At 41.8% G+C, this 18,844-nt stretch overlaps 2 protein-coding genes across 2 annotated transcripts in view; one reads left to right on the forward strand and one right to left on the reverse strand.

The window, feature by feature from the left end:
• Positions 1-18,844, forward strand: part of LOC307041062 (nuclear factor 7, brain-like) — a 102,400-nt gene that overhangs the window by 15,111 nt on the left and 68,445 nt on the right. The window lies entirely within an intron of this gene.
• LOC307041058 (protein SSUH2 homolog) overlaps positions 2,549-18,844 on the reverse strand; it is a 32,203-nt gene continuing 15,907 nt past the window's right edge. The window contains exons 2-12 of the mRNA XM_079684380.1: positions 16,351-16,443; positions 16,183-16,267; positions 15,777-15,906; positions 12,916-12,976; positions 12,563-12,687; positions 11,364-11,426; positions 10,812-10,891; positions 9,363-9,455; positions 9,181-9,286; positions 7,004-7,111; positions 2,549-5,240 (exon numbers count right to left, since the gene is read on the reverse strand). Of these exons, the coding sequence (XP_079540506.1) occupies positions 5,106-5,240; positions 7,004-7,111; positions 9,181-9,286; positions 9,363-9,455; positions 10,812-10,891; positions 11,364-11,426; positions 12,563-12,687; positions 12,916-12,976; positions 15,777-15,906; positions 16,183-16,267; positions 16,351-16,443 (1,079 nt within the window). The 3' untranslated portion in view covers positions 2,549-5,105. The remainder of the gene's footprint in view (positions 5,241-7,003; positions 7,112-9,180; positions 9,287-9,362; positions 9,456-10,811; positions 10,892-11,363; positions 11,427-12,562; positions 12,688-12,915; positions 12,977-15,776; positions 15,907-16,182; positions 16,268-16,350; positions 16,444-18,844) is intronic.

The following is an 18,844-nucleotide window of genomic DNA, read 5'->3' on the forward strand; positions in this document are numbered from 1 at the left end:
CGGGGTCATTAGCATACAAAGAGGGTCATAACGGGGTCATTAGCATACAAAGGGGGTCATAACGGGGCCATTAGCATACAAAGGGGGTCATAACGGGGCCATTAGCATACAAAGGGGGTCATAACGGGGCCATTAGCATACAAAGGGGGTCATAACGGGGCCATTAGCATACAAAGGGGGTCATAACAGGGTCATTAGCATACAAAGGGGTTCATAACGGGGTCATTAGCATACAAAGGGGGTCATAACGGGGCCATTAGCATACAAAGGGGGTCATAACAGGGTCATTAGCATACAAAGGGGGTCATAACGGGGTCATTAGCATACAAAGAGGGTCATAACGGGGTCATTAGCATAAAAAGGGGGTCATAACGGGATCATTAGCATACAAAGGGGGTCATAACAGGGTCATTAGCATACAAAGGGGGTCATAACGGGGTCATTAGCATACAAAGAGGGTCATAACGGGGTCATTAGCATAAAAAGGGGGTCATAACGGGGCCATTAGCATACAAAGGGGGTCATAACAGGGTCATTAGCATACAAAGGGGGTCATAACGGGGTCATTAGCATACAAAGGGGTTCATAACGGGGTCATTAGCATACAAAGGGGGTCATAACGGGGCCATTAGCATACAAAGGGGGTCATAACGGGGTCATTAGCATACAAAGGGGGTCATAACGGGGTCATTAGCATACAAAGGGGGTCATAACGGGGTCATTAGCATACAAAGGGGGTCATAACGGGGTCATTAGCATACAAAGGGGGTCATAACGGGGTCATTAGCATACAAAGGGGGTCATAACGGGGTCATTAGCATACAAAGAGGGTCATAACGGCGTCATTAGCATACAAAGGGGGTCATAACGGGGTCATTAGCATACAAAGGGGGTCATAACGGGGTCATTAGCATACAAAGGGGGTCATAACGGGGTCATTAGCATACAAAGGGGGTCATAACGGGGTCATTAGCATACAAAGGGGGTCATAACAGGGTCATTAGCATACAAAGGGGGTCATAACGGGGTCATTAGCATACAAAGGGGGTCATAACGGGGTCATTAGCATACAAAGGGGGTCATAACGGGGTCATTAGCATACAAAGAGGGTCATAACGGCGTCATTAGCATACAAAGGGGGTCATAACGGGTCATTAGCATACAAAGAGGGTCATAACGGGTCCATTAGCATACAAAGGGGGTCATAACAGGGTCATTAGCATACAAAGGGGTTCATAACGGGGTCATTAGCATACAAAGGGGTTCATAACGGGGTCATTAGCATACAAAGGGGGTCATAACGGGGTCATTAGCATACAAAGGGGGTCATAACGGGGTCATTAGCATACAAAGAGGGTCATAACGGCGTCATTAGCATACAAAGGGGTTCATAACGGGTCATTAGCATACAAAGGGGGTCATAACGGGGCCATTAGCATACAAAGAGGGTCATAACGGGGCCATTAGCATACAAAGGGGGTCATAACGGGTCATTAGCATACAAAGGGGGTCATAACAGGGTCATTAGCATACAAAGGGGTTCATAACGGGGTCATTAGCATACAAAGGGGGTCATAACGGGGCCATTAGCATACAAAGGGGGTCATAACAGGGTCATTAGCATACAAAGGGGGTCATAACGGGGTCATTAGCATACAAAGGGGGTCATAACAGGGTCATTAGCATACAAAGGGGGTCATAACAGGGTCATTAGCATACAAAGGGGTTCATAACGGGGTCATTAGCATACAAAGGGGGTCATAACGGGGCCATTAGCATACAAAGAGGGTCATAACGGGGTCATTAGCATAAAAAGGGGGTCATAACGGGGTCATTAGCATACAAAGGGGGTCATAACAGGGTCATTAGCATACAAAGGGGGTCATAACGGGGTCATTAGCATACAAAGAGGGTCATAACGGGGTCATTAGCATAAAAAGGGGGTCATAACAGGGTCATTAGCATACAAAGGGGGTCATAACGGGGTCATTAGCATACAAAGAGGGTCATAACGGGGTCATTAGCATACAAAGGGGTTCATAACGGGGTCATTAGCATACAAAGGGGGTCATAACGGGGCCATTAGCATACAAAGGGGGTCATAACAGGGTCATTAGCATACAAAGGGGGTCATAACGGGGTCATTAGCATACAAAGGGGGTCATAACGGGGTCATTAGCATACAAAGGGGGTCATAACGGGTCATTAGCATACACAGGGGGGTCATTAGCATAAGTAGTATCAGGTGTGACCTGTCAAAGCACCTGTCACTTTTTTGATGGAAACAGTATTGGTACTACTACTTGTATGAATCTTCCAATCATTAAAAATCAATGTTTAATCACATGATATTTTTTAATTGAAAGGTGAATTTATAAAGATAATATGGGGTTTCCGACAATGTGTTGCAACAGCTAAAGTTGACCCCTGCTGGGGCCGAGCGTCAGAGACTTACATTGTTCTTTTGTATTTTAAAAGATCTTTTAAATGTTTGTTTTATGTTCCTTAGTGTTTTCACAATGTTTTCACAGAAGACTCAGACACTGAAACCATGAAATCCTTTTATTATGTATATCAAATAATATATTTAAAAAGCATATTGAAGTTGGTGTGAAGCCTGGAAATAATCTCCAGCTTTACATGTATTATGTCTCTAGACATGTATTTCCTTTACATATAAAAGTGGTTCAATCCTTAAACAGAGACACACAGAAACCACATGTTTTATAAAAGATAAATGCGATTTGGATGGATTTTATACAGAAACCTGAGACTATAACATACAAAGAAGACAAAAGAAATCTACATATATTTATATTCAAAAAGGCTGCAAAATGATGCCAAGTATCACATGCTGATTGCTGGGGCCTCGTTACAGAAAAGTATCTTCTGATAAAATGTATGCATTTGAATAAATATACCTGGCAGTATAAAAAAGCCATTACAGTTTGCTCCACTTTTACTTGTCGCAACATTTAAATGATGCTTTAATGCTAATTATAATCCAGTGATTTCATATATATATATTTCAGGAAATTCGAAATTATTTGTGCTTTTTTGTTACTTTTAAGTATTTGGATGCTCATGGATGCTTAAGTATATTATAAACATTCTGATTATGCCTACTGTCTTAATACACATTATTGCCTCTGCATTGGATTATTATCTGATAGGGTAATGACTAAATAATTAACTACGTCTGAAAGCAGAAGTCTAGGGCAAATTATTGCAAGTCTCTTCAGTGCGCATGTCACAAAATGATTTAAAAAGAAAAGCAAAATTCTGGAAAAACAAAAAAAAGAAGTGACATTTTGTAAAAAGTCAAATTCGAAGTAAAAAGTCAAATTTGAGATGCATTGTGGGACATGTAGTTTATGGAAATCGTGCTTCTGTAAATCGGCCTGTAACCGTATAATAAACATATTGTATTCTTTCAGAGCTCTTGCGGGGCCGCATGAAATGAAGTCACGGACCGGATTTGGCCCCCGGGCCTTGAGTTGGACACCCCTGATTTAAATTCTTTATGTTCTGATATCCTCGTGCATCCCGAGTAATTTAGAATTCAAAATGTGGGAAAGAAGATGGGATTTCCTTCTTCAATGCAGATTTAAAATCCTAAATGTTAGGGCTTCGTTTGGTCATTGAACGCACCGTATCCTCACACACAGAGGAGAACATACCAGAAACCTAATCTACATATATTTATACTTGTCTTTATAATAAACAAGCTGTAAAAGTGAGTATCAAATGCTGATCGCTGGGGCCTCGTTACAGAAAGATAGATCCATTATTCTGCACTCGACCTGTAAGGCCTGTTTCTTTCATTAGTGGAGATACACAAGCCATAATATCAGCGCCTGTATAAACGATTTCCGATACAGAAACACGCTTAAGTAGTTTTAACGTAAATGCAAAAGTCCTTTCTGTAATGGAGGTAATATTTTTTTTATATGCCAACTGGAAATGCAACTGGCAAATTAGTATAACTCGTGTTTTTTGTAAATATCTTTGGTAGCCACTGTGATAAATGAATATAAAATATATATATATTGATGTATATATAAAGAGATGAATATATATATATACAATTATTTTAATATTAATGTTACATTTTGTGGTCATTTTAAAGCCTTTATTTGGCATACCTGTATATTTAAAGATTCCTACCTAAGAAAAAGGACTGTGTAGTCAAAGCTAAAATCCTTCTCTACAATAAGATGGAGTTTCTTTCCTTAATGCAGTTAGGACATGTGTTTCTGTAATACAAAACATGGATACAACCACATACAACTGCAGTTTTAAGAGTCAGTTTCCTGTCTTCAAGAACAATTAGTCTAACGATGTTTAGCATAATGTTAAGGCTTCGTTTGGTCATTGAACGCACCGTATCTTCACACTGAGAGGAGACCATGAAGGCACCAGTCAGTAATGGCTATCGATCACAGGTGAGTTACTGCAATCTACGTATTTGCATAAATAGTTATCACGACGACTTTTTACTTGTACTTCTCACATGTTGAACACAAATACCTGTACTTTCTACTTCTTACATGTTGAACTCAAATACCTGTACTTTCTACTTCTCTCATTTTCCAAACAGGCTGGTTCCTTTAGTCTGAATGTGTGTTTGGTGGCGTGATCATTATTATTTAGAGTCATTGCGTGCCTATTGATTTGAACACGATCCGTGTATCCATCATTTCCTGGTCTTCTCTAAAGAAGAGGGACCAATGAAAACGTTGTCATGTTGCCGTTGGTCACCATGGAAACATTCATTAGCTAACAATGACATTATTGTTCTATTAATATAAAGGGAGGTCAGGTACTCTTTAAAACAGCTGCTAGTTATGGGTACTTTTTACTGAAGTACATTTCAAAGCCCTCTTTACTTTGACTTGAGTAAAGAAGTTTAGTCAGTACTTCTACTTTCACCAGAGTATTTTTAAATACGAGTATCTGTACTTCTACTGGAGTAAAGGATGTGTGAAGACAAACGTGTTTTGTGACATTGGGTTCGATTTGACTATAGGGGGTTAAATATATATATATATATATATATATATATATATATATATATATATATATATATATATGAGTATAAATGTTTATAAGATGGAGCAGGCGGAGGGGTATTTGGCAGCGAACACCTGGTTCTCCACCCCGTAGATGAAGAAGCTGAAGTCCTTCCCGCTGTAGGTATAGATAGCGTGGGTGAGAGGAACCAGCTCGATGGTCTGCCGCTGAGAGAGGGAGGGGAGAGAGGGGAGAGTCATCTTTAGGGAGGGACATTTACGGTCATTATGCATCACTTTGTAATTTTTAAACATCAATTCTGTTTATTAGCATCACTTTTTGTAGTCATTTGACGCCCTGAAGTAGTCTGTTTGTTAATTTGTAGTCCTTTGCCCCCTTTGTAGTATTTATATCTTTTTGTAGTCCTTTGGTACCCTTTAGTAGTCTTTGGTAGTCTTTGGTACCCTTTAGTAGTCTTCGTTACCCTTTAGTAGTCTTTGGTAGTCTTTGGTACCCTTTAGTAGTCTTTGTTACCCTTTAGTAGTCTTTGGTACCCTTTAGTAGCCTTTGGTACCCTTTAGTAGTCTTTGTTACCCTTTAGTAGTCTTTGTTACCCTTTAGTAGTCTTTGGTACCCTTTAGTAGTCTTCGTTACCCTTTAGTAGTCTTTGGTAGTCTTTGGTACCCTTTAGTAGTCTTTGTTACCCTTTAGTAGTCTTTGGTACCCTTTAGTAGTCTTTGGTACCCTTTAGTAGTCTTTGGTAGTCTTTGTTACCCTTTAGTAGTCTTTGGTAGTCTTTGGTACCCTTTAGTAGTCTTTGGTACCCTTTAGTAGTCTTTGGTAGTCTTTGGTACCCTTTAGTAGTCTTTGTTACCCTTTATTAGTCTTTGTTACCCTTTAGTAGTCTTTGGTAGTCTTTGGTACCCTTTAGTAGTCTTTGGTAGTCTTTGTTACCCTTTAGTAGTCTTTGTTACCCTTTAGTAGTCTTTGGTACCCTTTAGTAGTCTTTGTTACCCTTTAGTAGTCTTTGGTACCCTGTAGTAGTCTTTGGTAGTCTTTGTTACCCTGTAGTAGTCTTTGGTAGTCTTTGGTACCCTCTAGTAGTCTTTGGTAGTCTTTGGTACCCTTTAGTAGTCTTTAGTAGTCTTTGTTACCCTTTAGTAGTCTTTGGTACCCTGTAGTAGTCTTTGGTACCCTTTAGTAGTCTTTGGTACCCTTTAGTAGTCTTTGGTACCCTGTAGTAGTCTTTGGTACCCTTTAGTAGTCTTTGTTACCCTTTAGTAGTCTTTGTTACCCTTTAGTAGTCTTTGGTACCCTTTAGTAGTCTTTGTTACCCTGTAGTAGTCTTTGGTACCCTGTAGTAGTCTTTGTTACCCTGTAGTAGTCTTTGGTACCCTTTAGTAGTCTTTGTTACCCTTTAGTAGTCTTTGTTACCCTTTAGTAGTCTTTGGTACCCTGTAGTAGTCTTTGGTACCCTTTAGTAGTCTTTGTTACCCTTTAGTAGTCTTTGGTACCCTTTAGTAGTCTTTGGTACCCTTTAGTAGTCTTTGTTACCCTGTAGTAGTCTTTGGTACCCTGTAGTAGTCTTTGGTACCCTTTAGTAGTCTTTGTTACCCTGTAGTAGTCTTTGTTACCCTTTAGTAGTCTTTGTTACCCTTTAGTAGTCTTCAGTAGTCTTTGGTACCCTTTAGTAGTCTTTGTTACCCTTTAGTAGTCTTCAGTAGTCTTTGGTACCCTTTAGTAGTCTTTGGTACCCTTTAGTAGTCTTTGTTACCCTTTAGTAGTCTTTGGTACCCTTTAGTAGTCTTTGGTACCCTTTAGTAGTCTTTGTGTTACTTTGAAGACCCTGCTATTGTTTTGTGTCATGTTGTAGTCATTTTCTATACTTTGTAGTCTTTTACATCTCTCCTGTGGTTGTTGAACATGTCCCTTTAGTTGTTTGCCTCTCTTTCAGACGCATTGAGCCATGTTGTCCATGTTTCTGTGTTACCTGCTGCAGGATGCGGATGGTGGAGCTGAAGCGCCCGTAGTGTTCGTTGATCATCTTTGTGGAAACATCACAGATCTCCTGATCGGGGAAACCCTGGATGGGATAAACCTGGAGGGAAATAGAAGAGGAAACACAGACTGAGCCCTCTGCTGGTTGAAGTCAGCCAGCAGAGGGCAGTGCTGTGTGTGCTATGTGACAACTACCACACACACACACCACAACCTCTAATCCATTGCTACAGAGCGCAGGAGGTCTGGGCTAAATGTGAATATTAAAGGTCACCTGTTATTAAAAATCCTCTTCTTCATGTCTCTTCTACATCAACACGTGTCCCCTCTTCTTCATGTCTCTTCTACATCAACATGTGTCCCCTCTTCTTCATGTCTCTTCTACATCAACATGTGTCCCCTCTTCCTCATGTCTCTTCTACATCAACATGTGTCCCCTCTTCTTCATGTCTCTTCTACATCAACATGTGTCCCCTCTTCTTCATGTCTCTTCTACATCAACATGTGTCCCCTCTTCTTCATGTCTCTTCTACATCAACATGTGTCCCCTCTTTTTCATGTCTCTTCTACATCAACATGTGTCCCCTCTTCTTCATGTCTCTTCTACATCAACATGTGTCCCCTCTTTTTCATGTCTCTTCTACATCAACATGTGTCCCCTCTTCTCCATGTCTCTTCTACATCAACATGTGTCCCCTCTTCTTCATGTCTCTTCTACATCAACATGTGTCCCCTCTTCTCCATGTCTCTTCTACATCAACATGTGTCCCCTCTTCTTCATGTCTCTTCTACATCAACATGTGTCCCCTCTTCCTCATGTCTCTTCTACATCAACATGTGTCCCCTCTTCTCCATGTCTCTTCTTCATCAACATGTGTCCCCTCTTCTCCATGTCTCTTCTTCATCAACATGTGTCCCCTCTTCTCCATGTCTCCTCTACATCAACATGTGTCCCCTCTTCTCCATGTCTCTTCTACATCAACATGTGTCCCCTCTTCTTCATGTCTCTTCTACATCAACATGTGTCCTCTCTTCTCCATGTCTCTTCTACATCAACATGTGTCCTCTCTTCTTCATGTCTCTTCTACATCAACATGTGTCCCCTCTTCTCCATGTCTCTTCTACATCAACATGTGTCCCCTCTTCTTCATGTCTCTTCTACATCAACATGTGTCCTCTCTTCTTCATGTCTCTTCTACATCAACATGTGTCCTCTCTTCTTCATGTCTCTTCTACATCAACATGTGTCCCCTCTTCTTCATGTCTCTTCTACATCAACATGTGTCCCCTCTTCTCCATGTCTCTTCTACATCAACATGTGTCCCCTCTTCTCCATGTCTCTTCTACATCAACATGTGTCCCTCTGTGGAAAGAGACTCTGAAAGTTTCAGGAACAAAGATTCTCTCTCTTTTTGATCCATTTCTATATAAACCTGTCTGAAAATGAGCTGATCAGATTTTGGCCACTTTATGATGTCATAACGATGTGTTGTCTTGTGTAACCATTAGCCAATCACCAACCAAGGTACAACCCCTCCCCCCTTATCACCTGAATCTCCTCTAGAGCACCATTGAGTTCTTTGTAACCAAATCTCTCTCAGAGGGGCGTGGGGAGGGACTCCTTATTTTCGTCTAAAGTAACAGACAGAGAATCAGCACTTTGGAAACAGGGCTGAAACAGAGGGGATTATGGGTAATGCTGCAATGATCTGTCTGGTGTTTCAGCCAATCAGAGACTCTGGATATATCTGAGACCTGTGATATATTGATGAAGAACATTATGATAGGGGACCTTTAACTACAATTCAGTAATGTAGTGTATATTCAGAGAGAAGTTGGACAAACTCACATGCATGCAGATATGGAAAACCAGTTGGACCAAACAGTAATGAACAGCGGCACTATAATTAAACATAATATAATTAACAGAATTAAGGAGAAAAAGCCTTGACAAATCACAGACTTCCCCATGGACCATAATGGGTCTGTGATTGAACAATGTACTTCCTGCACCTGCCTGTTGTTTTGTGCTGAAGTATGTTTTTGTGTATTATGTGTTGTGTGTATTTTTAGTTTTGTGTATGTCTATTATGTATTGTCAAAACAAAAAGAAAGTTTTCAAAAAGAAAAGGAGGAAAGGGATAAAAGTGAGCAGTGGTTTGTTTTTACCAGGTTACTCTCATCGATGAAGAAAGGGTCTCCTGAAACATTCTCAAAGTTCTTGTCGGGGAAATCCGGCTGGCGGTCGGGGATAAAGTTGCTAATGTTGTTCTTCCTGCAAACCCAAAACACGTATTTTTATACCTAAAAAAGAGAGAAGGAAGCAGACGTGCAGAAGCAGGAGTTCTTACCATGTGACCGTGAGCTGGATGGAGTGCAGCATGTTCTGACTGCCCTGACACACAGAGCAGGTCTTGTAGCCCCTCCCATGGCAGGAGATGCACCTGAGAGCAGGAGAAAGCATCAGATGGTAGAATATTATTCAGCCTAAAGTCACAATCAGGAATCCTTTGTGGTCCCACAGCGGGGAAAGAACAGCGCGTCCACAGCTCTACTTTAAAGTCTTTTCTCATCACTTTGTACTCATTTAGGGTCTCTAGTTCGTACTCATAAAGCCTCACTCTGTTGACTTTTTGGACCCTTTGTAGTGTTTCAGCGTCTGTGTAGTCGTTTAAGGTTGTATTGTAGTCCGTCTTAATGCCATCAACCTGCCACTAGTAGTCTTTGTGCAACACTTAGTAGTCTTTTTGCTCGAGGAGCGGACAGTGTGAGCTGGATTACTGGTGTCGTTTCCTGGTTGCTGCCTGGGGTCACAGCCAGGCTGTGAGTGTGTGTGGGCTCGGGCTGAGTTCAGGCTGAGTTCAGGCTGAGTTCAGGCTGAGTTCAGGCTGAGTTCAGGCTGAGTTCAGGCTAAGTTCAGGCTGAGCTCAGGCTGAGTTCAGGCTGAGTTCAGGCTGAGTTCAGGCTAAGTTCAGGCTGAGTTCAGGCTGAGTTCAGGCTGAGTTCAGGCTAAGTTCAGGCTGAGCTCAGGCTGAGTTCAGGCTGAGTTCAGGCTGAGTTCAGGCTGAGTTCAGGCTAAGTTCAGGCTGAGTTCAGGCTGAGTTCAGGCTGAGTTCAGGCTGAGTTCAGGCTGAGTTCAGGCTGAGTTCAGGCTGAGTTCAGGCTAAGCTCAGGCTGAGTTCAGGCTGAGTTCAGGCTGAGTTCAGGCTGAGTTCAGGCTGACTTCAGGCTGAGTTCAGGCTGAGTTTAGGATGAGTTCAGGCTGAGTTTAGGCTGAGTTCAGGCTGAGTTCAGGCTGACTTCAGGCTGAGTTTAGGATGAGTTCAGGCTGAGTTTAGGATGAGTTCAGGCTGAGTTTAGGATGAGTTCAGGCTGAGTTTAGGCTGAGTTCAGGCTGAGTTCAGGCTGAGTTTAGGCTGAGTTCAGGCTGAGTTCAGGCTGACTTCAGGCTGAGTTCAGGATGAGTTCAGGATGAGTTCAGGCTGAGTTTAGGCTGAGTTCAGGCTGAGTTCAGGCTGAGTTCAGGCTAAGTTCAGGCTGAGTTCAGGCTGAGTTCAGGCTGAGTTCAGGATGAGTTCAGGCTGAGTTCAGGCTGAGTTCAGGCTGAGTTCAGGCTGAGTTCAGGCTGAGTTCAGGCTAAGTTCAGGCTGAGTTCAGGCTAAGTTCAGGCTGAGTTCAGGCTGAGTTCAGGCTGAGTTCAGGCTGAGTTCAGGCTGAGTTCAGGCTGAGCTCAGGCTGAGAAATCCGAGGAGCCGCGGCTGAGAAAAGATAAGGGTAAAAGTGAGCGTTGAGTCTCTCACCTCTTGCGTCCTCGGCCATTGCAGGAGTTGCAGCGTTTGTTACTGGAGCGACCGTGACCGTGGCAGAACGGACAGCGTTTCTGCAGAATCAGAGAGAGAGAGGCAGCGTTTTATCCTACATTTTATATAAAACAAAGTTTTGACTATTAACAAATACAGAGAGAGACGAGCTGAAACGATAAGTCGATCAAACACACCTTCATAACCCATTCCTCTTTACATTTTTTGGGGGAAATATGCCAAATATTTATCATTTCTATTAGGGTTTTTACTTTTTAAACAAAGAAACACCAGTAATGTGGATTTAATAAGTTCAGAAAAGGACATTACTGGAATGCAGCATTCAAAACCAGGAAAACACACTTAGGTCATGATAAGATCATTTCAATCTAAGACGATACCCAGTCTTATATCCCAATATCGATATACTTTATAATAAATATATCATTTCTAAATTGTGAGGCATTTCTTTGGCTCATGTTACCCAACCCTAATAACGTTCTCAAACTCTTAATAAATCCTTTAAAATCAGGTTTAAAACAGACGTCTCACCTGTCCTCTTCCATGGCAGCCGACACAGCGGGTTCTTCCACAGCCGTTACACTTGTGACACATCTAGAAAACACACAAATGCATTATGTTAATAATCCCTGGTCCCGGCTTGAGCTTGAACCTCAGGATCCATGTATCTGTGATCCTCTCCAGAATGGAAGGAGTCATCACATACAGAGCATCAACTAGTTCCTGAACAGTGTCCTTCACATGCTGATATCCAAGAGAGGGAGTTCCACAGTCACTAGATGGAGGAATACCGGTTGTCATGTACAAAATACTGAGTTGTTTCTAAAAATGTTGGCTTTTCTCAACTTTTTCTCAAAATTCGGACTTTCTCTCAAAATCAAAAAATTCGGACTTTCTCAAAATTCGGACTTTTTTCTAAAAATCAAAAAATTCACTTTTTTTAAAAAATGTAAAAATGATCACTTTCTCTCAAAATCTAAAATTCTGACTTTCCCATAATTATCACTGTTTCTCAAAATTATCACTGTTTCTCAAAATTATCACTGTTTCTCAAAATCTCAAAAATCCCCACTTTTTTTTCAAAGAAATCTCAAAATTCTCACTTTTTCAAAAAATCGCACTTTTTCTAAAAATCTAAAAATTCTCACTTTTTCTGAATACTTCAAAATGTTAATAATCCCTGCTCCCCGGCTTGAGCTTGAACCTCAGGATCCATGTATTTATGATCCTCTCCAGAATGGAAGGAGTCATCACATACAGAGCATCAACTAGTTCCTGAACAGTGTCCTTCACATGCTGATATCCAAGAGAGGGAGTTCCTCAGTCACAAGATGGAGGAATAGAAAGCAGTATTCAATGTTTACTTCAGATTAGCTCCACGTCAGAAATGATCATGCTTGTCATATGTCTCTCTCCATAGAGGCTGAACCATCATGTTAATCACATAGCTATCATATGCCTCAAACAGTCCTGATGCTCTTCTAGGTAATCACACATGCTGTCATGTTCACAGCTACAGTTGATACCTTTGTTAGCATGTTGCTCTCAGATTGGAAGAGGACGTTCAGTGTTCTCACAACAGTTAGAAACAGATCTTGACTGGAAGAAGGAGCTTTACCGGTTTATTTTTAGCTTGTGATTTGTGCCATTTTGTAAAGCACTTTGAGCTGCACGTGCTGTATGAAAGTTGCTCTATGAATTAAGCTTTTTTTATTATTTATTGTTATCACCTTGACGAAGGAGGAGTGTGGCACGCGGGCCTTCTCCACGCGGTCGCTGTATCTCTGAGGCAGCATCAGAGGGATGTCCCAGGGAGGAGGGCTCGCTCCGTACTGAGGACCGTCCACCACCTGCCCTGTGGAAGAATAACAGGACGCCACCTTCAACTTTGAACTAACGTCAGCAATGATTTTGTATCATATGACTTCACTGACTCGGCTAGTGGGAGAGAATCTACCTCTGGAGGGAACACAGGCATTTTAGCCTCTGCAGACCATTTACCTGCACTCCTATAGAACACACTACAGGAGAGGGAGCACCACAAAGAAGCATAATAGGGCCCCTTTAAAGAGCACATCTTTACCAGTGAAGGGTTCAAACTCCCAGGCGCTGGCTCTGGTCTCTGTGTACGTCTCCAGTCGATACTGCAGAAGAAGAGAAGCAGGAAAATGGAAGTGATTATTTTGTTATTCTAAGTTACCCTTTGAAGCTGAGATGTATTTCTGTATATAAACAGCTCTGCAGGATTTGTAATATCAGGGTCTATGCAGGAATCCTGAAGTCAGATGTAATTCCTTTTAAGACCTTTGTTAAGACCCTTTCCATACATTCTAAGACCTCATCTCCACTTGGAGTTCTAACCGGTTACCTTGGCGACACACTTTACGTCACATTGACTATATACAGTATTGATTGTCCTTCCTCCTTATCTTCCAACCATTTGGACGCAGACTTGCATTTCCCTATAACGATGTTGTTTAAAAACCGGCGTAAACGGACCTTCGCGCGCTATCAAGCAGTGAGCGTGCGATGTCCTGTTCAGATGACGTGAAACCCAACGGGATGCCATCAATAAACTACACAGAATCACACTACACACCTACGCAATGATTACATTCAGGCAGACTGTAGAATACAACCTCTCTGGACCATTTATATACTTATTGAAAACAAGCTACAAAATGTAAAACCTTGAGAAATGCCGTTTAATACTTTTTAATAGTCTTAATTTTCCCTAAATTGATTTATCAACTCTGAATACTTTTTAAGACCCCGCGGACACCCTGAATATAAACTCAATATACAAGATTGAGAGACTATGTACAAAATGCTGAGGTCACATGACTACCATATCTGTCTGTAGTCACCTTTACTACTGGAGCCAAGAGAAAGCTAACCATAACTCCACTTTTGTGCAAGACATACTTGTCATTTATGCTGGGGACACGGGTGTCACTTTTTAAATGAGAACACTTTGAGAAAGATATATATGCACAAGAGAATATGTATATGTGTCTCGAGAACAGCTAGCTTTACACGTGGTGGGTGTATCTCTGGGAAGCAAATGTGGACATACAGTATTTAACATGAGGTAACTTTGACCGGAAAATAGGAAAGCAACGTTGTGTCCTCTCTGCAGCAGCGGGCACAGATACTACACGACAGTAGTTGTCAAAGAAAGTAATTTAAAGGTGGGGTAGGTAAGTTCCAGAAACCGGCTCGAGATACACTTTTTGTTATATTCCATGGAATGCTCTTAACATCCTGATAGCAATGAATATCTGAAGTGCTTTGACAACAAATCCATAAAAACATGTCATCTGTGGAAGCCGTGGTGCTGTAAAAACTACAACCAATCCGTTTAGCCGGCCTGTCAGCCTTCCATCTCGTGCACGCACAAATGTATCTCGTGCCGTCATTGGACGTGCCGTCATTGGGCGTGCATTGCAGCAGTACTTCAATGACTCGCCAGCAACAGGCGGCCACTTTCACCATGGCAGAGTTAGGTTCAACATCGTCTACTGGTCGCAAAAGAAAAAATGTAACGGAGCAAATTAAGAACCAAAAGAAAGTGGAAACTAGGAGAAGTCAAACCAGAGTAGATATCGGAGTTGCTTTGGCTGTGTAGTATTGCTAACCTAGATGTGTTTAGCTTTGCCTGATATGTAACGTTACTGCAGCCTGCTCTCGCGGAGGAGGTGCTCTGTCAGGAAGTCTGAAGGAAGGGGCGGATTCTTTTTGGCTGTGTACTTTAAAATGTTAGTGCACTCGAACCGGTTTCTGAAACTTACCTCCCCCACCTTTAAGTACAAAATTCCCCCTTAGTCTACTGACAATGAAATGACCCCAACACTTGCATGCAGATCAGAAACTTAACAAACTTTTCGTCAATGCTTGCCAATCTGTCGTGCAAACGGTCCTCAGGAGCCAAAATGCTATAGAGTCTATTATTTGTATAATTATCATTTGTTTACGTCACTTTTATTCGTATTTGTCGAACACTTCCGGTAATCGTCCCTTTGGTGTGGTTTGCGCTGACATTTTTTCTGTTGACCGTTATTGTGTGTTTGATTTTGTTTATTAAATATCGTTTCTTAAACTTCAGTTTGGACTTTCTCATTGAAAACGCGTCACAGGATGAAGCCAAACTTTGCCTCTTGGCGACTCAAATTGAAATGGGAATTGAGACGCCACAATAATGATAAAGTTGGCTGACTTTCTCACGTGCACATTAAATAGTCTGTGAGCACGGCAAACCATTTGAGTATTTGATTTTTTTTTGATTTTGATATACTTTATTAATCCCCGTGGGGAAATTGTTTCTCTGCATTTGACCCATCCTAGTGTTAGGAGCAGTGTGCTGCCATTTTGAACGGCGCCCGGTGAGCAGTGTAGGGAACGGTGCCTTGCTCAGGGACACCTCGGTAGCACTTGGTCTTGCCGGGACTTGAACTGGTGACCTTCCAGTTGCCAAGCCAAGTCCCTATCGACTTCGCCACCACTGCCCCATTATTTGTTCCATATCCTGGATTTACTTCTACTAATTGTTACGTTAAATTACACGCAATCCAAAGTGCGATCAACCATAAAAATATAAACTAAAAACATCAAAAACTTTGAACAAGCCAAACCACTCTGAGTGTTATTAACGGATATGAGAAGCTTTTGTTTTTCTCCTGATATACTTGTTCTAATACTTGTCGTGCCAAAATGTGCTCTAACAGAAAGTGTCTTTTGAACTTACTAGTTGACTACTTTCTTTAACTAATCAACTAGGAAGACATATTTATTAGTTTTTTAGTATGAGGATGATGATGATGAAGTTGCCACAGTGTCAGTGCATGGTGTGAGGGTGGCAATACAATATACGTTTTGTTGTTTTTGATCTGATAAAAAGTGTCGCCACCCAAATGATTGCCCATGCTGTGAGACCTGTGCTCGTACCCTGTACACGGTGATGGGTTTGAGCTGTTTGAAGACCATGTTCCTGGCCGGTTTGGAGCTGTAGCGCCATTTTGATTCCACAAACTTTAGCAGGGCTTCTCTAGCAACGTCCTCTGAAACTGTGGGGACCCTGAAGGAGAAGAAACACCCTGATCAGGTCTCACCTCTGAGGGAAATACAGTTACATTTAGGTAGGATAGAGCACTGAATCATCAGCGAAATAATCTGATATGATACTGTAATGATCAGATCAAGTCTGAAATGTGACTCACATCACAGCAGCTCCATGTGTAACATCAACAGACAAACATCAAGACACATGAAACACAAACAACAAACGGACTCAGAGAAGACGTGCTCTCAGTGCTGTTATGTTGAACATGACGTATAAATGATGGTGTGTTACTTGACTTCGGGCACCAGGGTGTTCTTGTTGAGTTCAGGCTGCGGGACGTAGGCAGGGGGAGGCGGGTACAACGGGTGGTCCCCCTCTAGAAACACACACATATAGGAGGTTATTGTTTGGGAAATGTTCAAAGAAAAAAACAAGAGAGGGTAGAAATGAAAGACTCACCTCCTTTGTGGCCCAGGTATCCGTGCACATCATCCAGGAAGCCAGGAGGGGGCGCCGAGGGTCCCTCCTCCGGGATGTTCGGATCAAATGCACCTGAGGAAAGAAAAGCTAATGTTCAGGTGCATATCAGTATGTAGTGTCTCTACTTTAAAGAGTCCTCTCCTGCTGATGTTCAGGTGTATATCAGTATGTAGTGTCTCTACTTTAAAGAGTCCTCTCCTGCTGATGTTCAGGTGCATATCAGTATGTAGTGTCTCTACTTTAAAGAGTCCTCTCCTGCTGATGTTCAGGCGTATATCAGTATGTAGTGTCTCTACTTTAAAGAGTCCTCTCCTGCTGATGTTCAGGTGTATATCAGTATGTAGTGTATCTACTTTAAAGAGTCCTCTCCTGCTGATGTTCAGGTGTATATCAGTATGTAGTGCCTCTACTTTAAAGAGTCCTCTCCTGTTGATGTTCAGGTGTATATCAGTATGTAGTGTCTCTACTTTAAAGAGTCCTCTCCTGCTGATGTTCAGGTGTATATCAGTATGTAGTGTCTCTACTTTAAAGAGTCCTCTCCTGCTGATGTTCAGGTGTATATCAGTATGTAGTGTATCTACTTTAAAGAGTCCTCTCCTGCTGATGTTCAGGTGTATATCAGTATGTAGTGTCTCTACTTTAAAGAGTCCTCTCCTGCTGATGTTCAGGTGTATATCAGTATGTAGTGTCTCTACTTTAAAGAGTCCTCTCCTGCTGATGTTCAGGTGTATATCAGTGTGTAGTGTCTCTACTTTAAAGAGTCCTCTCCTGCTGATTTTCAGGTGTATATCAGTATGTAGTGTCTCTACTTTAAAGAGTTCTCTCCTGCTGATGTTCAGGTGTATATCAGTATGTAGTGTCTCTACTTTAAAGAGTCCTCTCCTGCTGACGTTCAGGTGTAAATCATTATGTAGTGTCTCTACTTTAAAGAGTTCTCTCCTGCTGATGTTCAGGTTTAAATCAGTATGTAGTGTCTCTACTTTAAAGAGTCCTCTCCTGCTGATGTTCAGCTGTATATCAGTAGTGTCTCTACTTTAAAGAGTCCTCTCCTGCTGATGTTCAGGTGTATATCAGTATGTAGTGTCTCTACTTTAAAGAGTCCTCTCCAGCTGATGTTCAGGTGTATATCAGTGTGTAGTGTCTCTACTTTAAAGAGTCCTCTCCAGCTGATGTTCAGGTGTATATCAGTGTGTAGTGTCTCTACTTTAAAGAGTCCTCTCCTGCTGATGTTCAGGTGTATATCAGTGTGTAGTGTCTCTACTTTAAAGAGTCCTCTCCTGCTGATGTTCAGGTGTATATCAGTATGTAGTATCTCTACTTTAAAGAGTCCTCTCCTGCTGATGTTCAGGTGTATATCAGTGTGTAGTGTCTCTACTTTAAAGAGTCCTCTCCTGCTGATGTTCAGGTGTATATCAGTATGTAGAGTCTCTACTTTAAAGAGTCCTCTCCTGCTGATTTTCAGGTTTTTCCAGTAAGGTTTCTATTGCAATTTGAAAACAGGTAGATGTATAGAATAGCTTCAGAAGGAAAAGAGAAATGTCTGTACTGAACGTTTTAAAGAACATCCATCTTGCAAATTATTTATCTACATATCATATTCCCTTTACTTGAATACAGACTCTTCTTGCACTATTTCTATTTTATTTGTCTTAACTTGCGCATCTCAAAAAATACTCTTGCACAATTGTATCTGTTTTATTTGTTTTATGTCCTCTATATATTCATGTTGCTCTGTTGGAGGAGCCTGTGACATATCTACACTGTAGCTGCTCAGCACAATAAAGCCTGGCAACTTGAAACTCTCCCTTTATTATCCTGACGTCTGCCTTTAAAGCCGGGCTCAGACTACAGGACCTACGCTGTAAAATGTATTATCTCTTCAATTTACACACGGCATCAATTGCACGTCTGTCCGTCCTGGGAGAGGGATCCCTCCTCTGTTGCTCTCCCTGAGGTTTCTCCCATGTTCCCCTTTAAACTCTGGGGTTTCTCTGGAAGTGTTTCCTTGTACGGTGTGAGGGTCTAAGGACAGAGGGTCTAAGGACAGAGGGTCTAAGGACAGAGGGACTAAGGACAGAGGGTGTCGTATTGTCATTATGATATTCTGTACAAACTGTGAAGTCCACTGAGACAAATGTAACATTTGTGATATTGGGCTCACCGCTAAGCTAAAGGAGGCTAATGTTGGGCTATAAAGGAACTACAGCACGGTCACATGACTTCACGTTACCACCGCTAAGCTAAAGATGGCTAATGTTGGGCTATAAAGGAACTACAGCACGGTCACATGACTTCACGTCACCACCGCTAAGCTATAGGAGGCTAATGTTGGGCTTTAAAGGAACTACAGCACGGTCACATGACTTCACGTCACCACCGCTAAGCTATAGGAGGCTAATGTTGGACTATAAAGGAACTACAGCACGGTCACATGACTTCACGTCACCACCGCTAAGCTAAAGGAGGCTAATGT

The sequence above is a fragment of the Notothenia rossii genome (genome assembly GCF_949606895.1).
Source record: "Notothenia rossii genome assembly, chromosome: 5".
Classification (NCBI taxonomy): Eukaryota; Metazoa; Chordata; class Actinopteri; order Perciformes; family Nototheniidae; genus Notothenia; species Notothenia rossii.